This window comes from Alternaria ventricosa (assembly GCF_023758065.1).
Source record: "Alternaria ventricosa strain BMP 2768 chromosome Unknown scaffold_15, whole genome shotgun sequence".
Classification (NCBI taxonomy): domain Eukaryota; kingdom Fungi; phylum Ascomycota; class Dothideomycetes; order Pleosporales; family Pleosporaceae; genus Alternaria; species Alternaria ventricosa.
In genome coordinates, this window is record NW_026055695.1 from 13,741 (window position 1) to 36,494 (window position 22,754).

Below are 22,754 nucleotides of genomic sequence, written 5' to 3' on the forward strand. Positions count from 1 at the left end.
CCCCTACCACCTTGGGCGCGCTCCAAAATCAAGCCACCCTCACACTTAGACTTCCGCCTTGATATACGGAATGCCAGTCAGCTTGAATATTCTCTCATCCATGATCGGCTTGTTCACCGGCTCGAACCGATTGTGCGGGTCGTCCACTCCGTCTCTTTTTGCAACGTTTGAGCCTGTGTGCCTCGCGTTTGGCCAGTGGGTCGTTCCCACCCAGCGCTCGTACGCATCCTTCTTCCTGCGCAAGTCCTCTTGAGTGGCATCTTCCACAGGCATGTAGCATGTGTAGATTGCAAAACGAGGCTGCTTCGTCTTGGAGCTCAGGTTGTAGTGAGGGGTGCGGGAGTCCCACACCAGCAGATCGCCGGGCTCTGCACACACCTTCACCCACTTCAGGCCTTTCTTCTCGAGCCACTTCATGCCATTCTCAGTGAAGCCATACCACTCTGGTGTCCACGCTGGAATGCGTTCCTCGTCCGCCATGTCTTTATGGAACTCGTCGGACAGCAGGTGTCCACCCGGACACACGATCAATCCGCCGTCTTCTGGCCCATTGGGGAGCAGATTCACCAAGCCTTGCAGACATCGGAATCCAGGTTTCAATGGGTCTTGGTCTTGGTGAGGCCACGGCTTGTTTGGTGCCAGGTCTGAGCGACTAGAGTGACTGTCAGCTTGTTCGAGGCATGGATGCGCCCAACATACGGCAATGTGAAGTTGATCGCATCAAACGACACGATCAAGTCCTCGGTATTGTAAACCTTCTCAAAGGCTCCTACAACGCCAGGCTCTCCTCGGATCGCCCAAGCAAAGTCTTCGTGGGTAACAGCATATTGAAGACACATGCCCTTTTCAGTTATCAACGGGAGCTTGTCTTTGTGGACCGTGGACAAGTCATTGCGGTCGTAGCCGAGGTTGCTGGAGAATGTGAGTGCTTTGCGATATCATGTTGGTGTCTGTACTTACAATCCTTCCAACCAGCTATACATCTTGTCTGCGTACTTGTCGGCCCTCTCCTTCGGAATTGCACCCTTGATGACTGCATAGCCATCTCTAGCCAGGTCGTCCCTCCAGTCTCCGAACGTCGTATCCGTGCCGTCCACTCTCATGCGCTGATCTTCGACGGCCTTCAGCGTAACCGACGCTGTCTTGGTTGCGGTGGAGATCATGTCGATGCGTATATTGGTCTTGGGGCAGTTTGCCGAATTGGATGAAACTTGATTGCTGTGTTGGGAAGACTGGCTTGGAGGTCATATTCCACATTCTTCTCACACAATATCTGAGCGCCTGTGCGATGTGCAGCCTTTGGCGTTGCCCACACGGGCCGAACGTGTGTGGGCCCACCTCTCCGAACCCCGATTACGACGACGGCGCGTGCGAAATGCACGAGCCTGAATACACATTGCGGGGATGTTGAGAGAAGATCTCGTAAAGTGGAGGGTAGGGATCAATTCCAGCAGGTCTCCCGTGCTAGGACGGCAAGAGGTTATCGATTATCAGGTAACCGCTTTCCCGGAATACCACCAGCATGTTTGATAAACCTTCGGCACGGCATTGTGATACTCCATCAACTTCTCTTTCTACACACCCACGACTGCGCTCACAATGTCATCGTCAACACCATTTCGGATCATCATTGTGGGCGGTGGCATCGCAGGACTGGCAGCAGCTATAGCCCTTCGGAAGGACAACCGACAGATTACGATCCTCGAACAATCTCGTCTCAGCGCAGAGATCGGCGCTACGATCTCACTACAACCCAACGCCACAAGGATTCTAGAACAGTCGTGGGGTTTGACAGATCTGCTCAACGGCTCGAACGGCACGGTCGACCACGGATTCAGGATCTACAATGCTGACGGCAAGATGGTGAATGAAATACCTCTACGGAGTAAGACGCAGTATGGCGCAGACCGCATCATGTGGCACCGCGAAGATCTCCACGCCTATCTCAAGAAGACAGCTACATCCATCGAACGGGACGGCCAGCCTGCAATACTGCGTACTTCGGCACGAGTATCTCGGTGTGACTGTGAAGAAGGCAAGGTCATACTTGAGAATGGTGAGCATTTGGAAGCAGACCTTGTCATTGGCGCAGACGGCATTCACAGTGCTCTACGTACTTCTATCCTCGGTCAAGAGGCCCATCCCAAACCCACAGGTTCCTCGGCATACCGGCTTATGCTACCGACTGCGATTTTGAATGAGCGCGCGCCACAATTCTCCGCAAACATCAACCCAGAGGAGCCCTATACTTCCATGATTATGGCACACTCCTGTCGACTCATCATGGGTCCTGCACGCGGCGGATCACTTTACAGTATTGTTGGACTGGTACCGGACGAGCAGATGAACGAGAATCCCGACAGAGCGCAGTCGTGGGTGACGAAAGGACACCCTGAAAAGATGTTGGAAACTTTCAAGGACTTCCCCAGCTGGACCAAAGATGCACTTCGGAATGCCGAAAGCATAGGTCTTTGGCAGCTGCGCGATTTGGATCCGCTAGATAAATGGCACTCTGGACGCGCGATTATCATTGGGGATGCCGCGCACGCTATGCTACCGACTCAAGGCCAAGGTGCAAGCCAAACCATTGAGGACGCCGAAGCTTTAGGAACGCTCTTCAGTCACATCATTGACAGGCCATCCAAGGACGAAGTGTCTTCGATCCTAGAAGACGTCTTCAAAAGTAGACACGAACGTGCAAGCTTGATACAGCGATTTAGCCGGGAAGCCGCGAAGCCTGCAACGGAACGAGGCAGCAATGTGATCAAAATGTGAGTGCAAGTCGCGCAGATTTTTTGGCATGATCTAACCGGGACAGGCACCCTGATGAATTCATGGATTACAACTGCACCTATCGGGGAGTGCATGATTGGGAGCAAAGGCGTTCTATGTCAGCAATAACGGTTGGTCTCAAAACAACAGCAGTGGCTTAGACCAGGTCCCACACTTCGGTCGACACGGGTATTGGCGACACCTGGGCCGCACCCTCTGAATCGATGTTTCTGCTGCAATTGTAGACATAGGCGACATGGCTCGATGAGTGAGGCTTGAAATGTGAAACGTGACTACTCCCGAGGATGTTGAAGGTTCGGCAATTGATATGCCGTCGGCTCGATTGATGTGACGGTTCAGACACACCCCGCATCTGAACAAGGGTAGGGGCGCCCACTTTCCGATGGCCGGAAGCCTCGATGCGCTTTGAACTACCTGCTCGTTTTTTCCCACATTTCCGTTCCTCAGTTCTTGAATTATGTCAGTCGAGATAGCGGTGACCCCAACGAATGCGCGACCCTCGAAACGTAAGCGGACTTCCGATGCGTCAATTGGTGGGCTTCAGTGTCAAGTCTGCCACCGATCATACGAACGTGCCGACCACTTGAACCGACATCTAGACTCACGTGAGTTTCGCTCACCGTTGGCCATCACTCAGCGAAATCCTAACGATGCACAGACCGCAACGAGAGGTCGTTTCATTGTGAGGAGTGCCCTGCAGCGTTCAACCGAAGGGACCTGCTACTCAGGCATCAAGCAACTCACACAAAGAATGCTAAAGATGGGCTCGTAGGCCCATATCGCGTAGCAGAACGTGCCACGAAGGCCTGTAACTCCTGTGTCGTATCAAAAGTCAAATGCGACAATGGAAGACCATGCAAACGGTGCCAAAAGAAAAGCCTACAATGCCTGACAAAGTCGCCCGATCCGTCACCGCTCGCTCAAGCAGGTGTAGAAGAACAGTCAGCGCAAGTGTTTGCAGCATCTGTTGAAGAGCAAAACAACCCATACCAATTCGACGATGACATACAGATGAACAATGTCTACCTCAACGAGACCAATACTGAGGCGCAAGCTCTACTCGATCTGTACAACACCACTGGTTATACCCAGCATACCATCCCGGCCTTTTTCGAACAGATCATGGTTCCCGCACCAGACTTCTTGGGTAGTGACTACATGCAACCGCCTCCAGATCTGACAGCATGGATGCCAGAGACTGACTGGCTTGGTCAGGTTGACATTTTTGGCAATGATTTCACTCCAACTGTCAGTCAGATGCTAGAAGCGCAGACATCGCAGGTGACTGCCTTGCCTTCTGCAACGCCGCCTATCAATACAGATGTTTCTCACGAGAAGATTGATAGCAACTCCGCGAAAAGGCGCCATGCAGTCTTCAAACAATCTGCCTGGTAAGCCACACTGACGAATAGACCAATCAGCGCTGACCCACCCTAGGTACTGGATCCCCGAGCGTAACCAGCACGCTTTCAGCGAGCACGAAAACATCGCTCTGGACGAGCGCAACGTAGACCTTGCCTCGTCACCACACATGCCATATTCTTCCAACGTTGTGATCCCAGATAAGCTTTCGCCGGCAGCCCGTGACCGCATCTTCCAATTGGTGTCGAAGACTGCACAGAGCCATATCACCATCCCTTCTTTCCCTTCGGCAGAGTGCGTCGACAAACTGATCAAGGTTGGGATTGCAAAAAGAACTGAGACAGATGCATGGATCCATCCGTATACCTTCGAAAGCGAGACTGCCCGGCCTGAATATCTCACTGCCTTGGTGGCAGCTGGATGTGTATGTTTTGGCGTACTCTCGGTGAGCAGGACAGGCTTGGCGCTACAGGAGATAGTCCGAGTCGCGTTGAACAGGCTGGTAAGTCTTTTGCAAATACCAGGCCTAACACCAAGTCGAAGGATGTCTAATACGTCTCCAGTCCGAGAATGATAACAGTGTGTTACGCGACCTTGAATATCTCCAAGCTTCGATGCTTTGGCTTGATATCGGGGCATTCTGTGGGTACAGGAGGAAGATGGAAATCGCGGAGAGTAGCTTACAATCTCTTGTTACGGTAAGAAGCTCTGGTATGATCATCTAACGCACGCTGAAGGTATAGGCACTGCGGCGCGCTGGCAGATTCGATCACATCCGGTATCCTGCAGTTACACCATCTGCAGAGGATGGCGACGAGGAACTACATGCAAAGTGGAAGCAGTGGGTGGAGCAAGAATCTTACAAGAGGTATGACAGGCACAGTGGACTCTCTTTACCCAGCATCTAAAACAGACAGGTTGGTATATCACTTGTTCGAGCACGACATCCACATGACCATGGCGAAGCATCGCCCGCCACTTATCAGCTACGCTGAACTTACGCTTATGTTGCCTGCCTCGAAGACCCTGTGGTTGGCACCTTCAGCAGAGACATGGCGAATGCGCTATCTTGACATGGACGTCGTCGCCAGCGCTCCCTCACTGCAAACACTTCTGAAAGACGAAGCTGCCATACACTGTCTTCCTGCCACCATCGACATGCAGGTCGCTCACTCATCCTATCTGCATGGCATTGCTGCTCAGATTTGGGAGTACGGACAGCAATCTGCACTGATGAATGAGAGCAGCGACGCCGCTTCACAGCTCTGGGCTCGATCTCGTCAGGAAAAACTGTTGGTATATCTTCTCACATGGTTGATGAAGCTGACACTGCTCCGCAGATACCAGTATCTTCAACGCGAAGACCTTCTACCCAGCAAACATCCAGCAGTGACCTGTCTTTTCCACCAATTCTTGCAGATGTACCTCCACGTCAATCTCGACCTAATCACGCGCTTCGCCGGCAAATGCGGTGAAAGCGCTGCCAACAGCGCCTACACCCACCTCTCACCCTGGAGCCAAACCAAAGAAGCCAGGGTCGCGATCTGGCATGCTGGACAAGTAGTACGAGCTGCGCGACAGATCCCGCCATACCAGATCCGCGGCCCAGATTCCTTCATGTTGTACCATGCCATCATGGTCCTCTGGACATACAGCATGATGATGCGCGACTTGGCTAAGAAGACCGGTACTACGACGCCAATGCGCACACGGCCGAGTTCGCTTCCGGGCAAGGTTATTTACCTCGATGATGCCGCCTCTGATAATCAGGCTAGTGTTGTTAATGCCTTTATTGCTACGAATAGCGGCATACCGTGTCTTCGCATCATCTCGACGCACCAACCAGTGGCATCAGAGTCTGGAGCGGTTGCTCGGCCCGAAATCTGTAACCTCAAGTTTCCTTCGCAGGTTATGAAGGTGGGCGTTATGCTTCTTGAATCCACACACCCGGATGTGGATCGTGAGACTGGGCCGCCTCTTGTAAGGGCGCTTTGTGGATTAATGGAAGAACTTGGGGGTCTGAGATGAGAGGACTTGGTATGTTCGATTGCAATTGCAGGGCTCAACGATTACAATCTCGATGGCTGTCATTCCACATTTCCTTGTCAGTCAGCACTGTGCTGGCGCACACCTTGATCAAAAGTCGGGGGTCGGGCAGCGTAGTCAAATCAGCGCATTGCAACGAAGAAACAGAGACACTGATCAAAGAGCGATTAAAATGTATTTCGTGATCTCATAAGCCCGAGCACTTCGCGCTAGACCCTTCCATTCCACAGTACCAAGAAAGCAAAAACATGCTTCGACTCAACACCCCCAGACCCATCGGGTAGCCACCGGAAGTCCGATACAGTCCAAAGCCCGCGTAACCATCAGAACCGCCGTTCGCCGACGGCATTCATGACAGCGTATGTACACCCTACTTAAGCCTTGTTAGAGCCGCGCTTTGAGCCACTCGCAAGATCGGCAAGATCCTCCATAAGGTCATTCCAGATCTGCTTTACCATACCCTCACCCTCCTCACGGGTCGAGGTAAATTTGCTGGCGACAGCCTCAGCGATGCCCTGGTAGCCAGACTGGTTTGTGTCGGTCACTTCGGCCATTGCGGAAGGGGAGTGGATGTGGGTGCCGTCAGCAGAGACGGTGTAGATTGTGGGCTGCATGGGGATCTAGAAAGCCATGTCATTAGCACTCTTGCGCAACAAGCAGAAAACATGAATTGGGATAAGGCTTACGGAATCCTCGCTCTCAGCACCCCGGCTGGCAACGTTGGCCCATGGGATGATAGGGACTCTGATACCCATGGGCGCGCTTCGGCTCTCCAGGTCAAACTCCGGGAAGTGCATAAAGTCCAGGGTACTGGAATCGCCAACGGACTTTAAGCTCCTCGATGTGTTAAAGCGGCGGACTTTGTTGCCGGTCTCGGTAGCCTCGGGGACGGGAATGGTTTGCTCGCCGTGGAGGCGGATGGGTCCAGCTGAACGATTTGAGGCATACGGCTTGTCGGTTGTGAGGAGCGAGGAAGAGGCAGTCGAACCTGTCATTGACAGCTGGCGGACTGTGAGACGAGGGCCTAGAAGGCGGGGGCCGGCGAGGGCGCTGATGATGCGAACGCTAGGTTTTGAGGCGGCCATTGCGAAGGTATGTGTGTAGTGTTGAGGTATAGGGAAGATGGTGTGAACGAAACGCAAGTGCGCGCGGAGAGGAAGAAGTAGTAGTATGCGAAAGAAGCAAGACGAGCAATTAGTGGTAGATTATAAGACGATAAGGTTTCCGTGACGCAAGATAATGCGAACGTCAGCAAGCTTTCGGAAGGCGGCGGGCAAATGGGATGGAAGCGCTATCGATCGAACCGGTAGACAGGAACAGGTGTTGAGAGGACAGGACTTGAACAGCTGAGCTCGCGACACAGTGAGGGGAAGCTCTCCCTTTTCTAAGCCCTCGAGCCTCACAACACACAGCAGCAGCGACCACTCTTCGGATTCCTTGGCCTGCGTTCTGGATTCGCGACAGAGAGCGGTCAGTGAGCTGTGCTGTACAACGACTCAGGACACCCTCGTGGATTTGTTCACTTCATAACGAGTGGGCTCATCGGGGATGCAGCGTTGGACTCCGTGGTGCTTAGTGGATGGGGGGCTTGCTGGGAGGGAGCTTGGGCCGCGTGCTATACTGCTTGTGGCACAAGGGCTGGCCCGAACCAATGGAAGGGACCCACTCTAGCATGCCCAGCACGTCTCCCCCGCACTTTTGATCATGGTCGCAGCGTGCTCGAATAAACCGTCTGATGTCTTGATTACGACAAGGGCACTCGATTGAAGTGAAAATGTGATAGTCGTTGAACGCCTAAGCACAGCATGTCCGTTCGCGATGCCGTTCACCTTGAACGCAACGGCGCCAAAATGTCGGTGTAGCAGTTGTTGAGCGCACAGTTGCAGGGGGGATCGCCATAGGTTTAGCGATGTCGGCTCCCTCCCGTCACCATGCACAGGACGTACAGTTGTGCCTGTATGATCGGCTCTCCACCCACTGCGCATAAGCTTCGGTGACACTTTACTGGGCAAATGAGGCGTGCGATAAGGAGATGCGCCCAGCCCTATTCTGTTTTACCAAGACGTCAAGATCGGGGTCTTGTGATGTCTGCATGCCGACCTTGCATGTATATACGATGCAATCTGATTGTGGTGGTGTTGTGCTGGGCAGTCTGCATCTCGATGTCGTGCTGGGTCTGCGGCTTGATCTTGCTATCCGCGCGATCAATGTTTTGCAGCACAGACGGTCAAGGTCGACCAGAAGTTCGAGATTTCTTTCGCAAAGTCTTCCCAAAGGAGTAAAGTGAGGCTGTGAATTCCATGATTAGAAGCGTCCCACCCTGACTAAGATATACCACTGCCCCACTGCGCACCATGTCCACGTACCAAATCTGCACCAGCCGCCTCAAACCAACATTCCCACGCGACTCCATTTACCCAGTGACTTTCCTGGCGTCTTCGCAATGTATTTCCAAGGGTTTTTGCCAAGTACTAGTACCACTTACTTTCGAAATTTGTCATCAACAAGACAAAAGTCGGCCTGATGGTCTAGTGGTATGATTGTCGCTTCGGGAAAATTATCCTGGATACAGAGTATCTGTTATGTGACAGGCCCCGGGTGTAAGTTATCATAGCCTTGAATTTGTGAAGTTTAGAATCTAACGTTTGTAAAGTCGAATCCCGGTCAGGCCCACTCTCCTTTTTTGCTCTCGCAGATTCCCTAGGAATTCCGTACTTTTTGCGTGATTGTCTGCATCTTTTTTCTACAACTATTTGTATACTCTAATATTAGGATTCTCTTTTTACATGCTACTTTTTGCTCTGTATGTGTGCAGCCTTCGGACGCGAAGGGAATCACGCATATAACTCAGGGAAAAGCTGACAACGAGCATCTTCGCATCTTCCCTGAGTGTCTTAAGAAAGATATAGCAGAAACCAATATCATGACGATAAATCCTACAATTTGCGTATCTATATGCGCCTCTGCAAAGCAGAAGCCTACGAAACGCCCGTTCAGGAACGAGCCTAGAAACTCTCGTGTGCTTGCTTTCACAAACACGCGGTGCAGGAACACAAGCGAACACACGTTGGTAGCCATGCTCGATCAGAATAGCAATCACATAAAATCTTCGTCTGGCGGCCCGTATTGCATGATTAGAGTCACATACATCAATACAATCCCCAGCGTAGCCAAGGCACCAGTCAAATCACATCTCAAAGAACCAAAGATCAGAGTGTAAGCTCGAAGCTGCATTTCGTGTGGTATATACTTCCGTCTAAATAGATCACTAAACGCCACCAAGCAAAACTAGCAGCAAGCAGGCGTCGAGGCCCATCTCCAAAACAAAACTCCCTGATAGTCTCCAATCCGGGGGTATCAACGACCCTTGGGCGCGTACGAAAGCAATGAAAGTGGTATCCAAACAAAGGAACATGAAGTGACAGAAGGGCACAGGCGCATATGGTTCGTAGAAACAAGTCGTGAATGCGTTACAGAATCGTAAAGAGATGAGGGCCGCCAGAGAAAGCAGAGCGTGAAGAAGAACGGTTACCGTCCGTCGTACGAGTCGCTCACCCACCCGCTGTTATTTCCACCAGCGTACATGGGCTGTTGACCGCCCTGCTGGTAGTCGCTCTCTTCTTCAAAGTACTCGCCTCCACTAGAAGCATCGAAGCTGCTGCGACCGCTAATATCGCCGTCGTCGTCTGGCGGCCCGGCTGGGAGCTGATCCCACTGAATGCCCGCGAGTGCTGGGTACTGAGCGAGAATGGCAGCGGGCAGGAATGGCTGTGGGGCTTGCATGCCACCAGCCTGAGGGAACGACTCGAAGCCAGTTTGCCCGGGCATCATACCGCCAAAGTTTTGAGCTGGCATTGGTGCGAACATGCCATTGCCATTATTCAGCTGCTGGTTCTGGCCATCCCATTCACCCTTCTCGCGCGCCTCCTCTTCGAGTAGCGGACGGATACACACGCGGCCTGCCTCGGATCGGAAGTGACGTCCAAGAGCATCTGCACGGGCGAATCGCCGACCGCAGCCCCAGTTGTTGCCATTCTTGAGATTGCCACGGCAGACAAACTTCTTCTCGCCCGAATGGAGACCTTCATGTCGCTTGCGATCGTGCTGGCGCGCAAAGGCTTTGCCACAGACACTGCAGACGAACGGACGCTCGTCCGTATGTGTGCGCAGATGCGATCGGAGGTTGTAGGCTCGAGTGAAGCGCTTTGGACACAGCGTGCATTGGAAGGTTGCCGGATGCTTCTGGGTGCGCTTTGGGTTGGAGCCATCCGCGGGCGCAGGTCGCGACGGATCTGCAAGATCCAAGATGTAGTCGCGATTGGGTACGCTTGATGTAGAAGAACGGCGCGAGGATTTATTCGAGGGCGAAGGAGAACGAGACTTTGCAGCGTGGGGGGAAAGTGAGCGGTTCACGTCCGAGCCTGGTGTTGATGCGCGCGAGCTAGCACTGCTGAAGGGATCGGATCTGGCGCGAGTTCTGTTCCGGCTGCGTGCTGTTTCGCTGTTAGGGATGGTTGGTAGGTTTCATTGGACTGCTTACATCTGTCTGGCGGGCTCAGCGCATCTATTTGATGTTCGGGCTTGGGTGGCTCAAAGCTTGCCTGCCGTGAAGGCGGTGCGAAGTCAATGTTGATTTCCGGCGGCGACATGGCGTCGGCCTGACCGAACTCAGGCACAGGCTGGTTCAGTGATGGGAACGGCTCAGCTTGACCTGGGTAGCTATTCATGTCTGGAGGCGCATACGGATTCATGTTCTGGGTGAGACCAAAACTTTCGGGCTGGAATTGCGGAAGGACTTGTTGATTCGTCGGAAGCAGACGAGGCGAGATGTGAGGGCTGTTACCCGCGCTCATGTGCGCATTGCTGCTGTTCAGGTTGAATCGGTCGAATCCTGGGACAGGGTCCTGGAACAGCTGGGGGTCGTTCTGGGCGTTGATGAGGGGTGATGGCTGCTCATTGTCCAAGCTGTCCTGGTGGTGCAGGTACGGCGAGTTGTGCACCGACGATGCGTGTACAGAGGACGCAGCATCGCTGTTGCCCCTAGACCTAGACCTGTGCTGGCCAAACCCGCCCGCCATCTGCCCCCATTCCGTAATCTGACCGTAGGCTGCGCTGGGGTCTAACGACGTGTGTCGCGAATGGCCGGGTGATCTGAAGGGGCCTTGGTTCAGGTTCGGCGAAGCATGTGGGCTCGGAGAATGATGGTTATTCATGTTGGGCAGCAGGTGCGGCGGGGTAGGCGCGTTGTGCTGTGTGGCTGCCATCTGGTGCATAAGATCGGAAGGGTCGATGGACTGGTTGTGTTGCGACTGGCTATCGAGCATGTGCGGGTCAAGCGTGTTGCCAAGATACGACGGCAGCGATTGGTTCTGGCCGAGGTCGTTGGCCTGGAAGAAGTTGGCGTAGTCGGCGTTGGTGGAGTTGGCGATGTCGAGTGGGTCGGGCGAGATGTTGCTGCCTTGGGGGCCGAATTGCGGAGTGTTGTGCTGCGAAATGTTCTGCGCAGCTTGGAAGAAAGCTGGGTCGGCAAAGGTGTTCTGCTGGGGGAATGGCTGGCCTTGGGTGGTGGTGAGGAAGTGCGTGTTGTTTAGCCCCGCGCTGGTGACGGCGTACGAGGATGGGTCTTGAGCAGGATCGAAGCCCAGGCCGACGTTGTGCTGGTGCTGGAAGGGCGCATGTGGGCTGGGCGAGGGAGAGTGCGCCTTATGAATGCGCTGGCCGACTGAGGGAGAGCGCCCTCGCTGTTGGATGTCCATGATGTAGGTACTGGATTCGCGTGTGCCCAAGAATAGGTGGGATGTGGAGGAGGGAGCCCTGGAGGCCGCGCTTGGGCCAACGTGGAGAGTTTCGTAGACACCAAGAATTTAGGGCCGGCTGTGAGTGGTCGAATATCCTCCAGGTACACGCAATGTCGTCGGGTTACTGGCTTGTCTGCTGAGGCTGGTGAGTGTGAAGGAGGCGCAGTGTAGTCGTCGGTCGCAGGACACAGCCCACCTCACGAAGAGCGACGGCGCTGGAAGCGGCCTAGTCCGCTATAATTAGCCCCGCAATGGGAGAGCCCGCTGCAAAGTTCCTTGTGTGTTCCTTGGTTTCAGACTCTTGAGAGACGTGAAACCACGAGCTAGGGGATGCGTTATGCGTTGTTCTTCTGCCCGCCGGTGATGACGTCGGGAGCAACGCGGGCGAGGGAGCTGGACGTGGGCGGTAGCAATGGCGACAAGCAAGCGCGGCTGCGAGTCCCTGGGAGATACGCGCTGGCCGACGTGGATCGTTGTCGCGTGATAGTCGCAAAGCAATTCGCGGGTTTAGGTTCGGTGGAATAGAGCTGACCGCTACTGGCATCCGGTCTTGGGGAATCACTGTGTACAACTGCCCACTCCGCCCCAGCCTTATACAACGACTTAGCTTGCGCATATTCACGCGGGCCGTCCATTGGTGAAGCGTCTAATAGCCGGCTACGGCGGGCGGTCGACGACACCGCTTGAGAACATCAAAGTGATGCCGAGCCGTCACAAAACGTTCGAATCACATCCTCGGCGACCAATCCGACGGGCAACACTACTGGCCCAATTTCACACACCGCGCGATTCTTTGGCGCGAAGGCCATTCGGCGAGCCGTCGCGTCCCTGAGGTCATTACCCGTAGGCCCACTGAGCGTTCTCTGCACTGCCTCGCTCGAACCAACGTCGCAAGGCGCACTTTCTCAAGGCGTACTCCCATGTCCCCACAAACCAAGCCCTCGCTCCTATGCTCGACAACGTTGTGAGATGCATTACTTAGCTACGATAATAATAGCATATTTGGTCCCAATCGTGTGTTTTCGCAGAGCCGCACAAGTGCATGTGCATCGGGTCCACATCTCGACCATATACTACTTGTGCTAATAGCATGACGCTTCAGGCCACCAAATCTACCCAAACTTTAGGCCTTGTGCAGGGTCCCACCGCCCATCTTGTGGAGGACCAGCAGAAGGTCGAGCGTTCCCGGATGATGTAGGCACCCCACCAAACCGGATTCCAACTTCTGGTGTCCACATACCAGACGGCGGGGGTACATTTGCTCTCGTGGGAGTTGGGGCTGCCAGAGGTTCTTCCGCATGTGCAGTCGCACCATAATGTGGGTTTTGTGCATCTGCCGCTTTCTGCTGATGTAATGAGTTTGTTGTTGCTTGCTGGAGGCCGAGGGAGCTCATTCGAGTAGTGAGATCGCTGGGACCATTAGCACAGGCGTCGGAACTAGTCGTTGCATCTGCATACCTTTCTAGATGTGACGCTTCTGACTTGCGATTGTAAGCAAAAGTGCGCGCCTCATCCCGAAAACGATTTACGATCTTAGCTAAGTCATTGTAAAACTTTCGCCCAACGTCGAGATTCGAGATGATCTCCTTGTACTTGAAGTATGCGTTTTCTAGATTTTGCAACGCTTGCTCACGCTTTTTGGTGGATTGATCGCCACGACGAGCGATCAAAAACGCCGCGTTTGCGTCTTGCAGCCGCTTGATAGCTTCGGCCTGCTCCTTCTCTTCTTCTTGGATCATATCTTGGTCGGCATCGTACATCTGAAGACGCTTGTCGAAAAGCCCTTCAAACTGCACAGCCTCGATTGTCTGCATAGGGTACTCCCGTTCTAAGCGAGCAGCTTCGCGCAACAGCTCCGGATCTAGCCTGCTGTCAGGATAGGGCTTGTGTAGGGATGCGCGGGACTTACTTATGTCGTCTTGCTTCGCCTTTGTGCGCAAGGCCTCAATCTTCCGCCGTCGCCTACTCTCGAGCCTGCTGACTTCATTGAAGCTGCCACGAAGCTTGCCGGCCTCGCGCTCGACATCACCAGTGATGGCAGGTCTCCGGCCGCTCGGGACATAGTTTTCGAGTTCGTGATCTGGTCCACTGAGCAGTCGTATGAAGTGCTCATTCTCCTTCAACTTCGTCTTTACAATATTATCACTGTTAGTAGCAGCCTTGAAGTAGCCGTCGATTTCGTTGATCTGGGCATAGAGCTTAGGCGCTGCTTGCTCTGCAGGTGGTCGTGTCCAGCGTTCTGTGCCAAACTTGCGTCGTGCGCCTTCGTCCTCTGTCGCTTCGGACCTCAGGATATCGACACCTTCTTGATATATAGCCTGGTCGGTGTACATGAGCTTTTTCGTATCCTCCATTGAGCGCAAGAGACGGTTGATGCCATCTTGTTGACGGATCTCCTCAGCGTGTGCGACAAGACCAGGGGGAAGTCCTAGTGGCTTCTCAAGAGCCTGCAAGGAGCCAGGCAGGTTTAAGCTGCGTAGTACCTCGTGAATCTTATTTGTCAATGACTCTAGCTCTTCTACGATGGTACCATTGACTAATCGATCTCGGCGGTCTACGTAGATGCTAGCAGCCAGATGTACTGAGTACGGCACCAGCTTGGAGAAGAGTGCTGGGCCAAGCTCGCCGCGTTCTCCCAGCATCGAATTGGACTCGGCTATCTCCTTGGGAACTCTCGAGACTACCATGTTGGCCCGATCGAGGATTTTAAGCTCTGCCTTTGGTGGTACAGGTAGCAGGTAGATCATGTCATTGTCCTTCTCGGCCCGCTTCAGGTCCTCCGTTATCCGGTTCTTCAAGCCATTGAGATCTGCAAGCACAACTTTGTTGATGTAGCGCTGCTCCTTGAGGGCCTCGTTGACGCACGTAAGGCTGTCGCGTAGCCGCGCAACCTCCTCGCCATACTTGCGCTTCTCGAGAGAATCGCAGGCTGCGCGGTATTGTGCAGCAGCCGCAAAGTGGTGGTGTTTCGCCGTCATATGATGTATCCACTCGCTGCTGATAGCGTCCGATTGTATGCCTGCGTCTCCCGCCTCGTTGTATAGATCGGATACGCGGGCGGCTAGTTTGGCGATGGTCGCGTCTTTCATCCCGTCCTTGACAGCCTTCTGCCAGAAGCACTCCTGTCCTTGAGCCAGCATGAGCTTTTCCAAGCACTCGAGGGTCATGAGGTCCATGTCTTCGGGTGGCTCTGTCCGCAGCTCCGGCAGAATAGTATTCCTCAAGTGCGACAAGACTCCGGCTGCGAGGCAAAAGTTGTTGGCTGCCATCTTCAGCCCGTCTGGTGTGCTCCGGTTCGACGACATGGCCAGCTGGGAGTACATGGCCGCGAGGTTGAACATGATGTTTGCGAGTTCGAAGCGGAGGTTGTTGCGCGATGTCGGGCGGCTCGTGTTGTATCCCAGCGCAGGATACCAGGGAAACTCTACGCCGATGTCGATGGGGAACTTTCCGCTCAGCCATATCAGCTGGGCGGCGTACTGCTGCAGCTTCGGGATGTTGCTCGGGTGGGGTTCTTGGGCGTGGGTGGCGACGGACCGCAGCTTCTCGATAGTCTCGAGGTCTTTGGTGAACATGTCGGGATGCTGGTCATATTTGGAGGATATGTACTGCTTGATGGCGTCGGTGAGATTCACAGAGTGCGAGCGCCGGAACGGGAGGAACAGGATATTGCTGGCCATAGTGCGGGTTGTGTCGTCTGCTGGCTGGCTGCTGTACTCAAAGTCATGGGCAAGAAATGTTTGGCCGTGTTTACGGGCGGCAGTGGGCGACGTCACCGCCCAACCGCCTGGGCGTGTGAGGGATGCAGCTTGAGCCCCGCGCTAGCCAACGTGGGGCGGGCGCGGCCTCAGGGTTCAGCAATTCACCTGCAGGAACGGGCTCAGCACATGCGAGACTTCCAAGTTGGACATGGCAATTTACGGGTCGCGGCATCCAAGACACCGTGTCCCCATGTCAGAACATCGATGAGGACACCTAATTGTCTGCTTGCGAACCCCCACTGAGCATGTTTCATGCCACAAAGTATCGCCATGTCAAACGAGACACGGACATTGTACATACATGGCTGAGGCGCGCGCGGTTCCACAACCCGGAAATGTCGTGATGGAGGCTCAATCTGTCAGCGGGGCGCGACGGCAATCTATAACAATCTAGCCGAATTGCACCACCATCTTGAAACTTGCTCATCCGCTCCTCGCAACGTCCTTCCGCTAGTCATACCTATATATACTAGTCACAGCTCCTCTCTTCGCGGTTATCAAACAAACACAACCACGCCACATCGAAGCCCCGCGACCCGCACTGAACCTCCAACTTTCTTACCAACACCACCTACAACCTCCTACACAATGACGCACACCTACAAGTTCAACGTTGCCATGAGCTGCGGCGGCTGCTCTGGCGCTATCGAGCGCGTCCTCAAGAAGCTCGAGGGTCAGTTTCCGATGCAGCACGCGCCGGCGGTCCAGGCATCACGTTCTAACTACTCGACAGGTGTTGAGTCGTACAACGTCTCGCTCGAGAACCAGACCGCCGAGATCACCGCCGCCGATTCGCTATCCTACGACACCGTCCTCGAGAAGATCAAGAAGACTGGCAAGACCGTCAAGTCCGGCGAGGCTGACGGTGAGGCCAAGGACATCTAGAGAGTGCAACGTAGCGTGCATCTACGACAACCTTTTTCTATATTGTTTTTGGGTCAACGAGCGATGGATTTCACGGCTGTGTTTGCGCGCACGCTCTGACTTTGAGCTACCGCCACGGCCCTCTACATCTGGTGCGATTTTGTAGATGCAGCGAATAAATGAAGAATACCCTCCCACCCTAAATCCACACCTGACTATGTGAAATACCAGAGTCGCTTTCTAGCGCGATGCAGGTCAAGACACCAACAATGTAGCACGTTCGAATCGTTTCAGGGAGGTCCGATAGAGTCAAGAGCGGTGCACATGCGCCATCACAGTCCCCAGCGTCGCGGCATCTCGGTGTTCCACCAGATTGCTCCTGCCCCAAGCGGCGCGCAGACGTCACATGCCACGAGCTGAAGCCGGGTCGCCACGCATCATCTCTCAGCCACCGTATCCGCGCTCCCCCATTACAATTCCCATTGCTATCTTGGTCACAACAAATCTCCGGCACTGATGTAATTCCGCAACAGCTGACCAGCAAAATCTGGTGCCTGAGCCTTAAGGCGCTCCGCCGGACCTCTTAGCCTTGAGCTCAATCTGAACGTCCTCCGACTTCTTCCTTTAACTCCGCTCACAGCCACCGTCTAATCATCTTGGAGGTGTTTCAATGCGTTCAAGTGCTTATCCGCGTTTTCGGCGCTCCCGTTACGCGTGCCGCTTACCGAACGCGTTCGTCCACTGGCATGGATGCGAATTGCGATGCCTAGTCTCTCATCACGGCAGTCTGCGAGGTGAAGAACAGGCAGCTACATCTACATTGGAGTGACTATAGGCGATACACGTATTCAACTTGATTCGAACGCAAAGCGATATGGGCCTGTGTACGCCTTGTTGCACGATAGGATTCTGGTCGGGAGCAGTCGGTCACGAACGGCTTCTAACCGGACTGAGTCAGCGAGCTTCCAAGGGCACCAAGGGGCTGAGCCGCACCTCATTAATGCAGATCATCTTACAGTGGGGGATGCGTATCCGTATGACGCTTGACAATACTCTTGCCCTGTCCATTGCTACCTTGGTTTCAGGGATTTAGAGGGCTGACGGCCTGGAGTGTATAAAGCCATCCTGAGGCCGCACGGTAACATTACCATACATACCAGCTCATACGAGCATAACACCTGTTCATCATTCAACTTCAATCTCCACTCCCTCATACCGACCGTCACGTCTCCCCATGCCGTCTCCACCAAGAAGCGCAATATCCTTCCCAAGCCAAGCCGACCTCTTCTACTTCTGCACCACCTCCTCAACCTCCTCCGAAGACCTCAACATCCACTACGCCCCTCCCTCAAAATCCTCATTACGCATCGGCGTGCTAGTCCTCAGCACCTCCCAAATCCAACTAGCGGACCTAGCCGCCCTCGACCTCCTCGCCATGGTCGGGCGCAACAGAATCAGCAGAATGCAGCCCACGGCCTCCGCCCTCGACTCCGCCGTGGACGAAATCGACATTCGTTATGTCAGTGTGACGGGTGAGGGCAGTTTTCCTGTCACGGCTGGCACAAGAATGCCGGTGACGGTGAGCTAAAGCTTCGAATTGCTGCGTTATCGAATACATGGATCGACACGACACACCCAACCCATCTATCTATCCATCCATACCCTTCCAAACAGCCATCTCCTCTGGCCAAGAAGAGCCAACCCTTTTTGGTCGATGCTGGATTCGCCTGGTCTTGACTGCACTTTTATAAGTAGTCATCTCTGACAAGTCTGGCAGGGAGGTAAAGGTCAACAACGAGCCCCTTGCCCTCTATTCGCCCAACTTTCTTTTCCTGCGCACTGTAACTGACGTTTACCTTAGAACTCATTCACCAACGCCCCCGAATTCGACATCCTCGTCATCCCCGGCTCCTTCTCACCAACCACATTACCGGTAGAAGCTACCTCCTTCCTCACCGCTCAATGCCTAAACCCCCATCTCATCGCCATCATGAGCATAGCCTCTGGAATCACTCCGCTCGTCCAAACGGGTATCTTACACGGCACGCGAGCCGCAGCACCTAGATCGCTACTTCCTTTGCTGCAGCAACGGTATCCCGACACGCTGTGGCAGCATGGCTCCTGGGCCCGCCACGAAAAAGTGTGGTCGAGCAACTCGGCCGTTTCGGCTCTCGATATGGTGTCGACGTGGATGCGCGAGTACTTTTGGGATAGGAGCGAGACGGTTGACTTTGCGCTTACGGCTGCGGGTATGGGCTCGCTTTATGACTATGATCATTGTGATTATTGAGGGGTTGGTGGGGATGCGTTGGCATTGGATGGCGTTCTTTTGGATGGAATCTCAGCTCTGTATAACAAGGGCACTGTTTTTTTGGCAAGAGTGGGGCGTTCTTGAAATGCCATAGAGATTTTTTTAGGGATTTTGCTGCAGACATGCAAGTGAAATCTTGACCTGGCTTACATGCCGGTTTGTTGTAGCCCTGAAAGCCATGAAAGTGTCATCCCCTTCGTACTCGGGGACTTGTTCATGTCTGATTCATTCCATGATCATTCCGACAAGTTCCCAAGCCCGAATCCCCTTACCCAAAACCATGCATAGCCATAGCCATAGCCCTAGCTTGGTCTTCGTTCCGCCAAGCACTCTCCTTGACCTTCTTCTCCCGCCTGAGCTCCACCGTAGAATCAGTGCTAAAACTCGATCGAATGTGTGCTTCATCAGAACTAGGCCTGTTGTCCCCTCCGTCTCCATGGGTGCTGTTGACTGCAGCTATAGCTTCGTGTGTAACTTGACCCAAACTGAGATGCATGGACGACATAAGTAGGGCGTCTATATCGGTGCTATCGATTGTTTCGTCGCCACTATCCAGACTCATTGCTGCTGACGTGAGGCGGTGATGGTGTGATGCCAGACTGCTTGCTTCGCCATGCGTGGAACGTAGTTCGGAAGTGATGCTACCGTCGCCGCCTCGCATGTTGATGACGGAATGAGGGATTGCATCAGTCTGTGCGCGGATGCCTTGTAGCCAGGCCATCGTTGTGGCATCTACCGTTTTGTGGTCATAGTAGGTGTTGAGACGTGAGTGGTACGGATATCCCAGTGCAGGGTTGAATGGTAGGACCTCTCCATCGCGGCGACGGACATATAGCTTTCCCTCGCGATCTGGTGGACCGAATCTTGTTTGCGGTGTACCTGCTGCGTCGCTAGGCGTGAAGGCGGGTTCCGGCTGGTGGTATGCAGAAGACTTGGACATATGAACGATGGGAGGCTCAGCGGCTCGCGCTAGAGCTCTTGGTGAGGGCGAACGTGCGCGAGGAGGGTGTTGAAGCCGTGTAGCACCTTTTGACCGAGCTGTGTCTTGGGACGCAAAATCGATGACTTGAGTGTCTCCAGCGGATGTCTCCTCATCTGTTTTTCGTCCCCACCTCCCTCTACGTTTCTTGCTCTCCACCTTCTCGACTTTCTTCGCTCTTCTGCCTCTTGGATGCTCCCAGCCCCTGCTGTCCGACTTCTTCACATCGTCTCCACTAGTCTGCGGCCGATCGCGGCTAAAAATAGTCCTTTGCTGTGGCGCCTGAGTTGACATGAACATCCCATGGTTTGCCGTAGAGGCTTTTCCACTTCTCGGCCATCCAGTGGCATCGGCGCTCATTCCTGATTGCTTTACTGGAGGTTGTCGCTCTGAATACGTCTTGTACTTGGGATCTGAAGGAGCAGCGAGGATCAGGCGTGTGAGTTTTCCTGCCTTGGAGAGGACTGTTTGCAAAGAGTGCTTGCGCTTGATTGAAGCTGGCTCAAAGGCTGCCGGGGCTGGCACAACAGAGGGGTAGCCAATTGTGTGAACCCGGTCGCTTTGCTGTTGGGGAATGGCCCGAGGTTTAGGTGTGATAGGCCCATGACGAGGTAGATATTGCGAAGGTGTCGGTGAACTGGTAGGGCGATACTCGTCAATAGCTGCCGGGCGCTCCGAGTCATGCCACCTCTCGACTTGCTGGCGTCGCATTACTGCAGTGACGCTGTCGTCCGGTGAGATAGTGTCCAGATCAGGCTCTCGCGATCCCAGCACCTCCTGCTGCCCCCTGACGTCTACATCGCGTCTACGATCTGCTTCCTCGTGCCACTTTCGCTGTGCTTGTATACGTCGAATCTCGCGCTCACGCTCAACTCTCCTGTACACATCGGTCTTATTCAAGTCCAGAAGGTCAATTAGCTGATCATGACCCATATTGGCGGTTACCACGGAGGAAATTGGATGGCTATCGTCGGTGTATTCGGAGGCATCATCATCGTCATCATCGGGAGGATCAGTTCGCAGAAATCTGGGTGGATTCGGCGGAGGGAGTCTTGGTGGCGGAGGAGGGTTATTTCTATCCCATCTCTTATTGTCCCTCGGACTAACCACATGACTTGGAGTCGTGTCATCAATGTCCGGAGTCTTCTGTGACCTTACAGCATCCCATGGCATATGTTCGGTCTTTGTTTCGGGTTGTGAGGGGCTTGTATAGCCGCGCGCATCGTCATTCTGAGGGGAAAGCGCACTTTGAGAGTTGAGTTGAGCGAGAGTCCCGTCGATACGAGGCGAGCGGTGCCCATTCATTGCTGGTACATCAGCTCCGCGATGAGTTGTCTGATGCCCTGGAACGGTGAATGGTGTCATCCCCGGGGATGCTGGTACGAGCGGAGATAGTTGAGCCCCAAAGTACTGATACAAGATTTCATCAGCGCGAGCTCGGGGAACGGAACTATCGTCAGTGCCTGCAGAATCTGGCGTATTCGAGCCTGGCCTGACGTCGCCCCCTCCAACGGGGAATTGACCATGTCGTCTAGTGTCGGTAGGTGATGATCTGGCTGGCATTCCTTGTGTTGTCCTTGTATCGTTACCATCGCGAGTAGTGGAGAAGTGCGATCGCACACTTCGCGCTGCCTGACTTTCCGGGTGCCCAGCGTGTCTGATTGTAGGTAAATCCCGCACAACAGCATCCTTGCCAGTCAGATGTGGCATAGAAGTTGAACCAGGGATTTGATCAGAACCTCCAGTATCGGAGGTCTTCCACAGTCCCTTGAAATTCCAACCACCACCACGGAGACGCACCATGGGTGAAGATCGACCCTGGTCTGAAGAGACTCGGCTTTCTGGGATGGCCTGCATATTGGGCGACATGGGAGGAGACTGCGGAGCGAAGTAGTCTTTCTTGTTTGAAGGTATGTAATTACCGTAGACATCTCTTCCGTTATTCAACGGAGACATCGGGCAAGCAGGTCGAGCAAAGGGGCTGCTGGGTGGTGTATACTCTTTGTTACCGGTCGACGGAGACGTTGGCGGAAAAATCGAGAATGTAGCATGTCTGGGAGGGAAGGCGCGATCAGAGTTGCTGGAGACCTGTCGTGGAGGATCTGGTTCCTGGGACTCAGAGGGGTGGAACCCTCGTGCCAGCCAGTCGGACACTTTCGTGTCCATTGTCTCGACACTGTAGTCGGAAGATGGTGCGCTGTAGTTGAAGCGGGTTGTGTGATCAGTGTGGATGGCAGAAGGTGGGCCGTCGCGACTTCCTCGTTGTGCCGGCACGCGCCCTTGCACCACCATCTGCTCCACAGCATACCCGCTTCTCTCACTTGGCCTCAATGGTTCGGGATAATCGTCTCCATCGCTTGCTTCATATTCGAGTTCACTGAAGCAGCCGTCTCCCGGAGCACCACCACTGTCACTCTTGAGCCCTCTTTCAGTCGATGTATCGCTCCCTTCCCAATTATCCCAGAACAGACACTCTCTCTTGTCACTCATGTTCTTTCCCTCCAAATTGGCGCTGGTCAGCCTCTGTTCTGATTCCCTCAATTCCCGGTCAAGTTCGTCGAAAAGAGTTTCTGAGGTAGGAGACGATGGAACACTAGTTGCATTCGTAGGCCCAGAAATGATAGCGCGCAGCCTCTTCTGATATGCTGAGTCGTGTCGTAGCTGGCTGCGGATAGGTATGGGCGGTGGGTTTATATGTGGCTCTGCGGGAGTGGTACACGGAATCATGATGGTGTGCCGCCTGAGAAGCCAAGACAATGGACACGATTTGCATAAAAGGTATATAGCCTAGCGAAGGGTGTGAAGTTTAACGCGTGAAGCATGGGCACTTCAGGAAGGGT

The 22,754-nt window shown here is 53.9% G+C and overlaps 10 protein-coding genes across 10 annotated transcripts; 5 read left to right on the plus strand and 5 right to left on the minus strand.

Annotated features, from left to right (window-relative positions):
- Positions 1–45: 45 nt before the first annotated feature.
- J4E93_007927 (uncharacterized protein) lies at positions 46–1,163 on the minus strand (the record flags this gene model as incomplete). Its single annotated transcript, XM_049345830.1, has 3 exons — positions 46–652; positions 700–912; positions 961–1,163. The coding sequence occupies 3 exons, from the start codon at positions 1,161–1,163 to the stop codon at positions 46–48; spliced, it is 1,023 nt and encodes a 340-aa protein (XP_049196763.1).
- Positions 1,164–1,599: 436 nt separating this feature from the next.
- On the plus strand, positions 1,600–2,775 carry J4E93_007928 (uncharacterized protein; the record flags this gene model as incomplete). The annotated part of the gene is made up of 1 exon (XM_049345831.1): positions 1,600–2,775. One exon carries the CDS (start codon positions 1,600–1,602, stop codon positions 2,773–2,775), a length of 1,176 nt encoding a protein of 391 aa, XP_049196764.1.
- A 778-nt stretch (positions 2,776–3,553) lies between these two features.
- Positions 3,554–4,188, plus strand: J4E93_007929 (uncharacterized protein; the record flags this gene model as incomplete). The annotated part of the gene is made up of 2 exons (XM_049345832.1): positions 3,554–3,561; positions 3,672–4,188. The coding sequence occupies 2 exons, from the start codon at positions 3,554–3,556 to the stop codon at positions 4,186–4,188; spliced, it is 525 nt and encodes a 174-aa protein (XP_049196765.1).
- Positions 4,189–4,962: 774 nt separating this feature from the next.
- Positions 4,963–6,183, plus strand: J4E93_007930 (uncharacterized protein; the record flags this gene model as incomplete). The annotated part of the gene is made up of 1 exon (XM_049345833.1): positions 4,963–6,183. One exon carries the CDS (start codon positions 4,963–4,965, stop codon positions 6,181–6,183), a length of 1,221 nt encoding a protein of 406 aa, XP_049196766.1.
- Positions 6,184–6,575: 392 nt separating this feature from the next.
- Positions 6,576–7,286, minus strand: J4E93_007931 (uncharacterized protein; the record flags this gene model as incomplete). The annotated part of the gene is made up of 2 exons (XM_049345834.1): positions 6,576–6,821; positions 6,888–7,286. 2 exons carry the CDS (start codon positions 7,284–7,286, stop codon positions 6,576–6,578), a joined length of 645 nt encoding a protein of 214 aa, XP_049196767.1.
- A 2,443-nt stretch (positions 7,287–9,729) lies between these two features.
- Positions 9,730–11,957, minus strand: J4E93_007932 (uncharacterized protein; the record flags this gene model as incomplete). Its single annotated transcript, XM_049345835.1, has 2 exons — positions 9,730–10,694; positions 10,742–11,957. The coding sequence occupies 2 exons, from the start codon at positions 11,955–11,957 to the stop codon at positions 9,730–9,732; spliced, it is 2,181 nt and encodes a 726-aa protein (XP_049196768.1).
- A 1,154-nt stretch (positions 11,958–13,111) lies between these two features.
- J4E93_007933 (uncharacterized protein) lies at positions 13,112–15,679 on the minus strand (the record flags this gene model as incomplete). Its single annotated transcript, XM_049345836.1, has 3 exons — positions 13,112–13,409; positions 13,458–13,860; positions 13,909–15,679. The coding sequence occupies 3 exons, from the start codon at positions 15,677–15,679 to the stop codon at positions 13,112–13,114; spliced, it is 2,472 nt and encodes an 823-aa protein (XP_049196769.1).
- A 669-nt stretch (positions 15,680–16,348) lies between these two features.
- J4E93_007934 (uncharacterized protein) lies at positions 16,349–16,645 on the plus strand (the record flags this gene model as incomplete). Its single annotated transcript, XM_049345837.1, has 2 exons — positions 16,349–16,433; positions 16,494–16,645. The coding sequence occupies 2 exons, from the start codon at positions 16,349–16,351 to the stop codon at positions 16,643–16,645; spliced, it is 237 nt and encodes a 78-aa protein (XP_049196770.1).
- Positions 16,646–18,086: 1,441 nt separating this feature from the next.
- On the plus strand, positions 18,087–18,914 carry J4E93_007935 (uncharacterized protein; the record flags this gene model as incomplete). Its single annotated transcript, XM_049345838.1, has 2 exons — positions 18,087–18,203; positions 18,486–18,914. 2 exons carry the CDS (start codon positions 18,087–18,089, stop codon positions 18,912–18,914), a joined length of 546 nt encoding a protein of 181 aa, XP_049196771.1.
- Positions 18,915–19,203: 289 nt separating this feature from the next.
- On the minus strand, positions 19,204–21,077 carry J4E93_007936 (uncharacterized protein; the record flags this gene model as incomplete). Its single annotated transcript, XM_049345839.1, has 2 exons — positions 19,204–20,941; positions 21,073–21,077. 2 exons carry the CDS (start codon positions 21,075–21,077, stop codon positions 19,204–19,206), a joined length of 1,743 nt encoding a protein of 580 aa, XP_049196772.1.
- Positions 21,078–22,754: the final 1,677 nt, after the last annotated feature.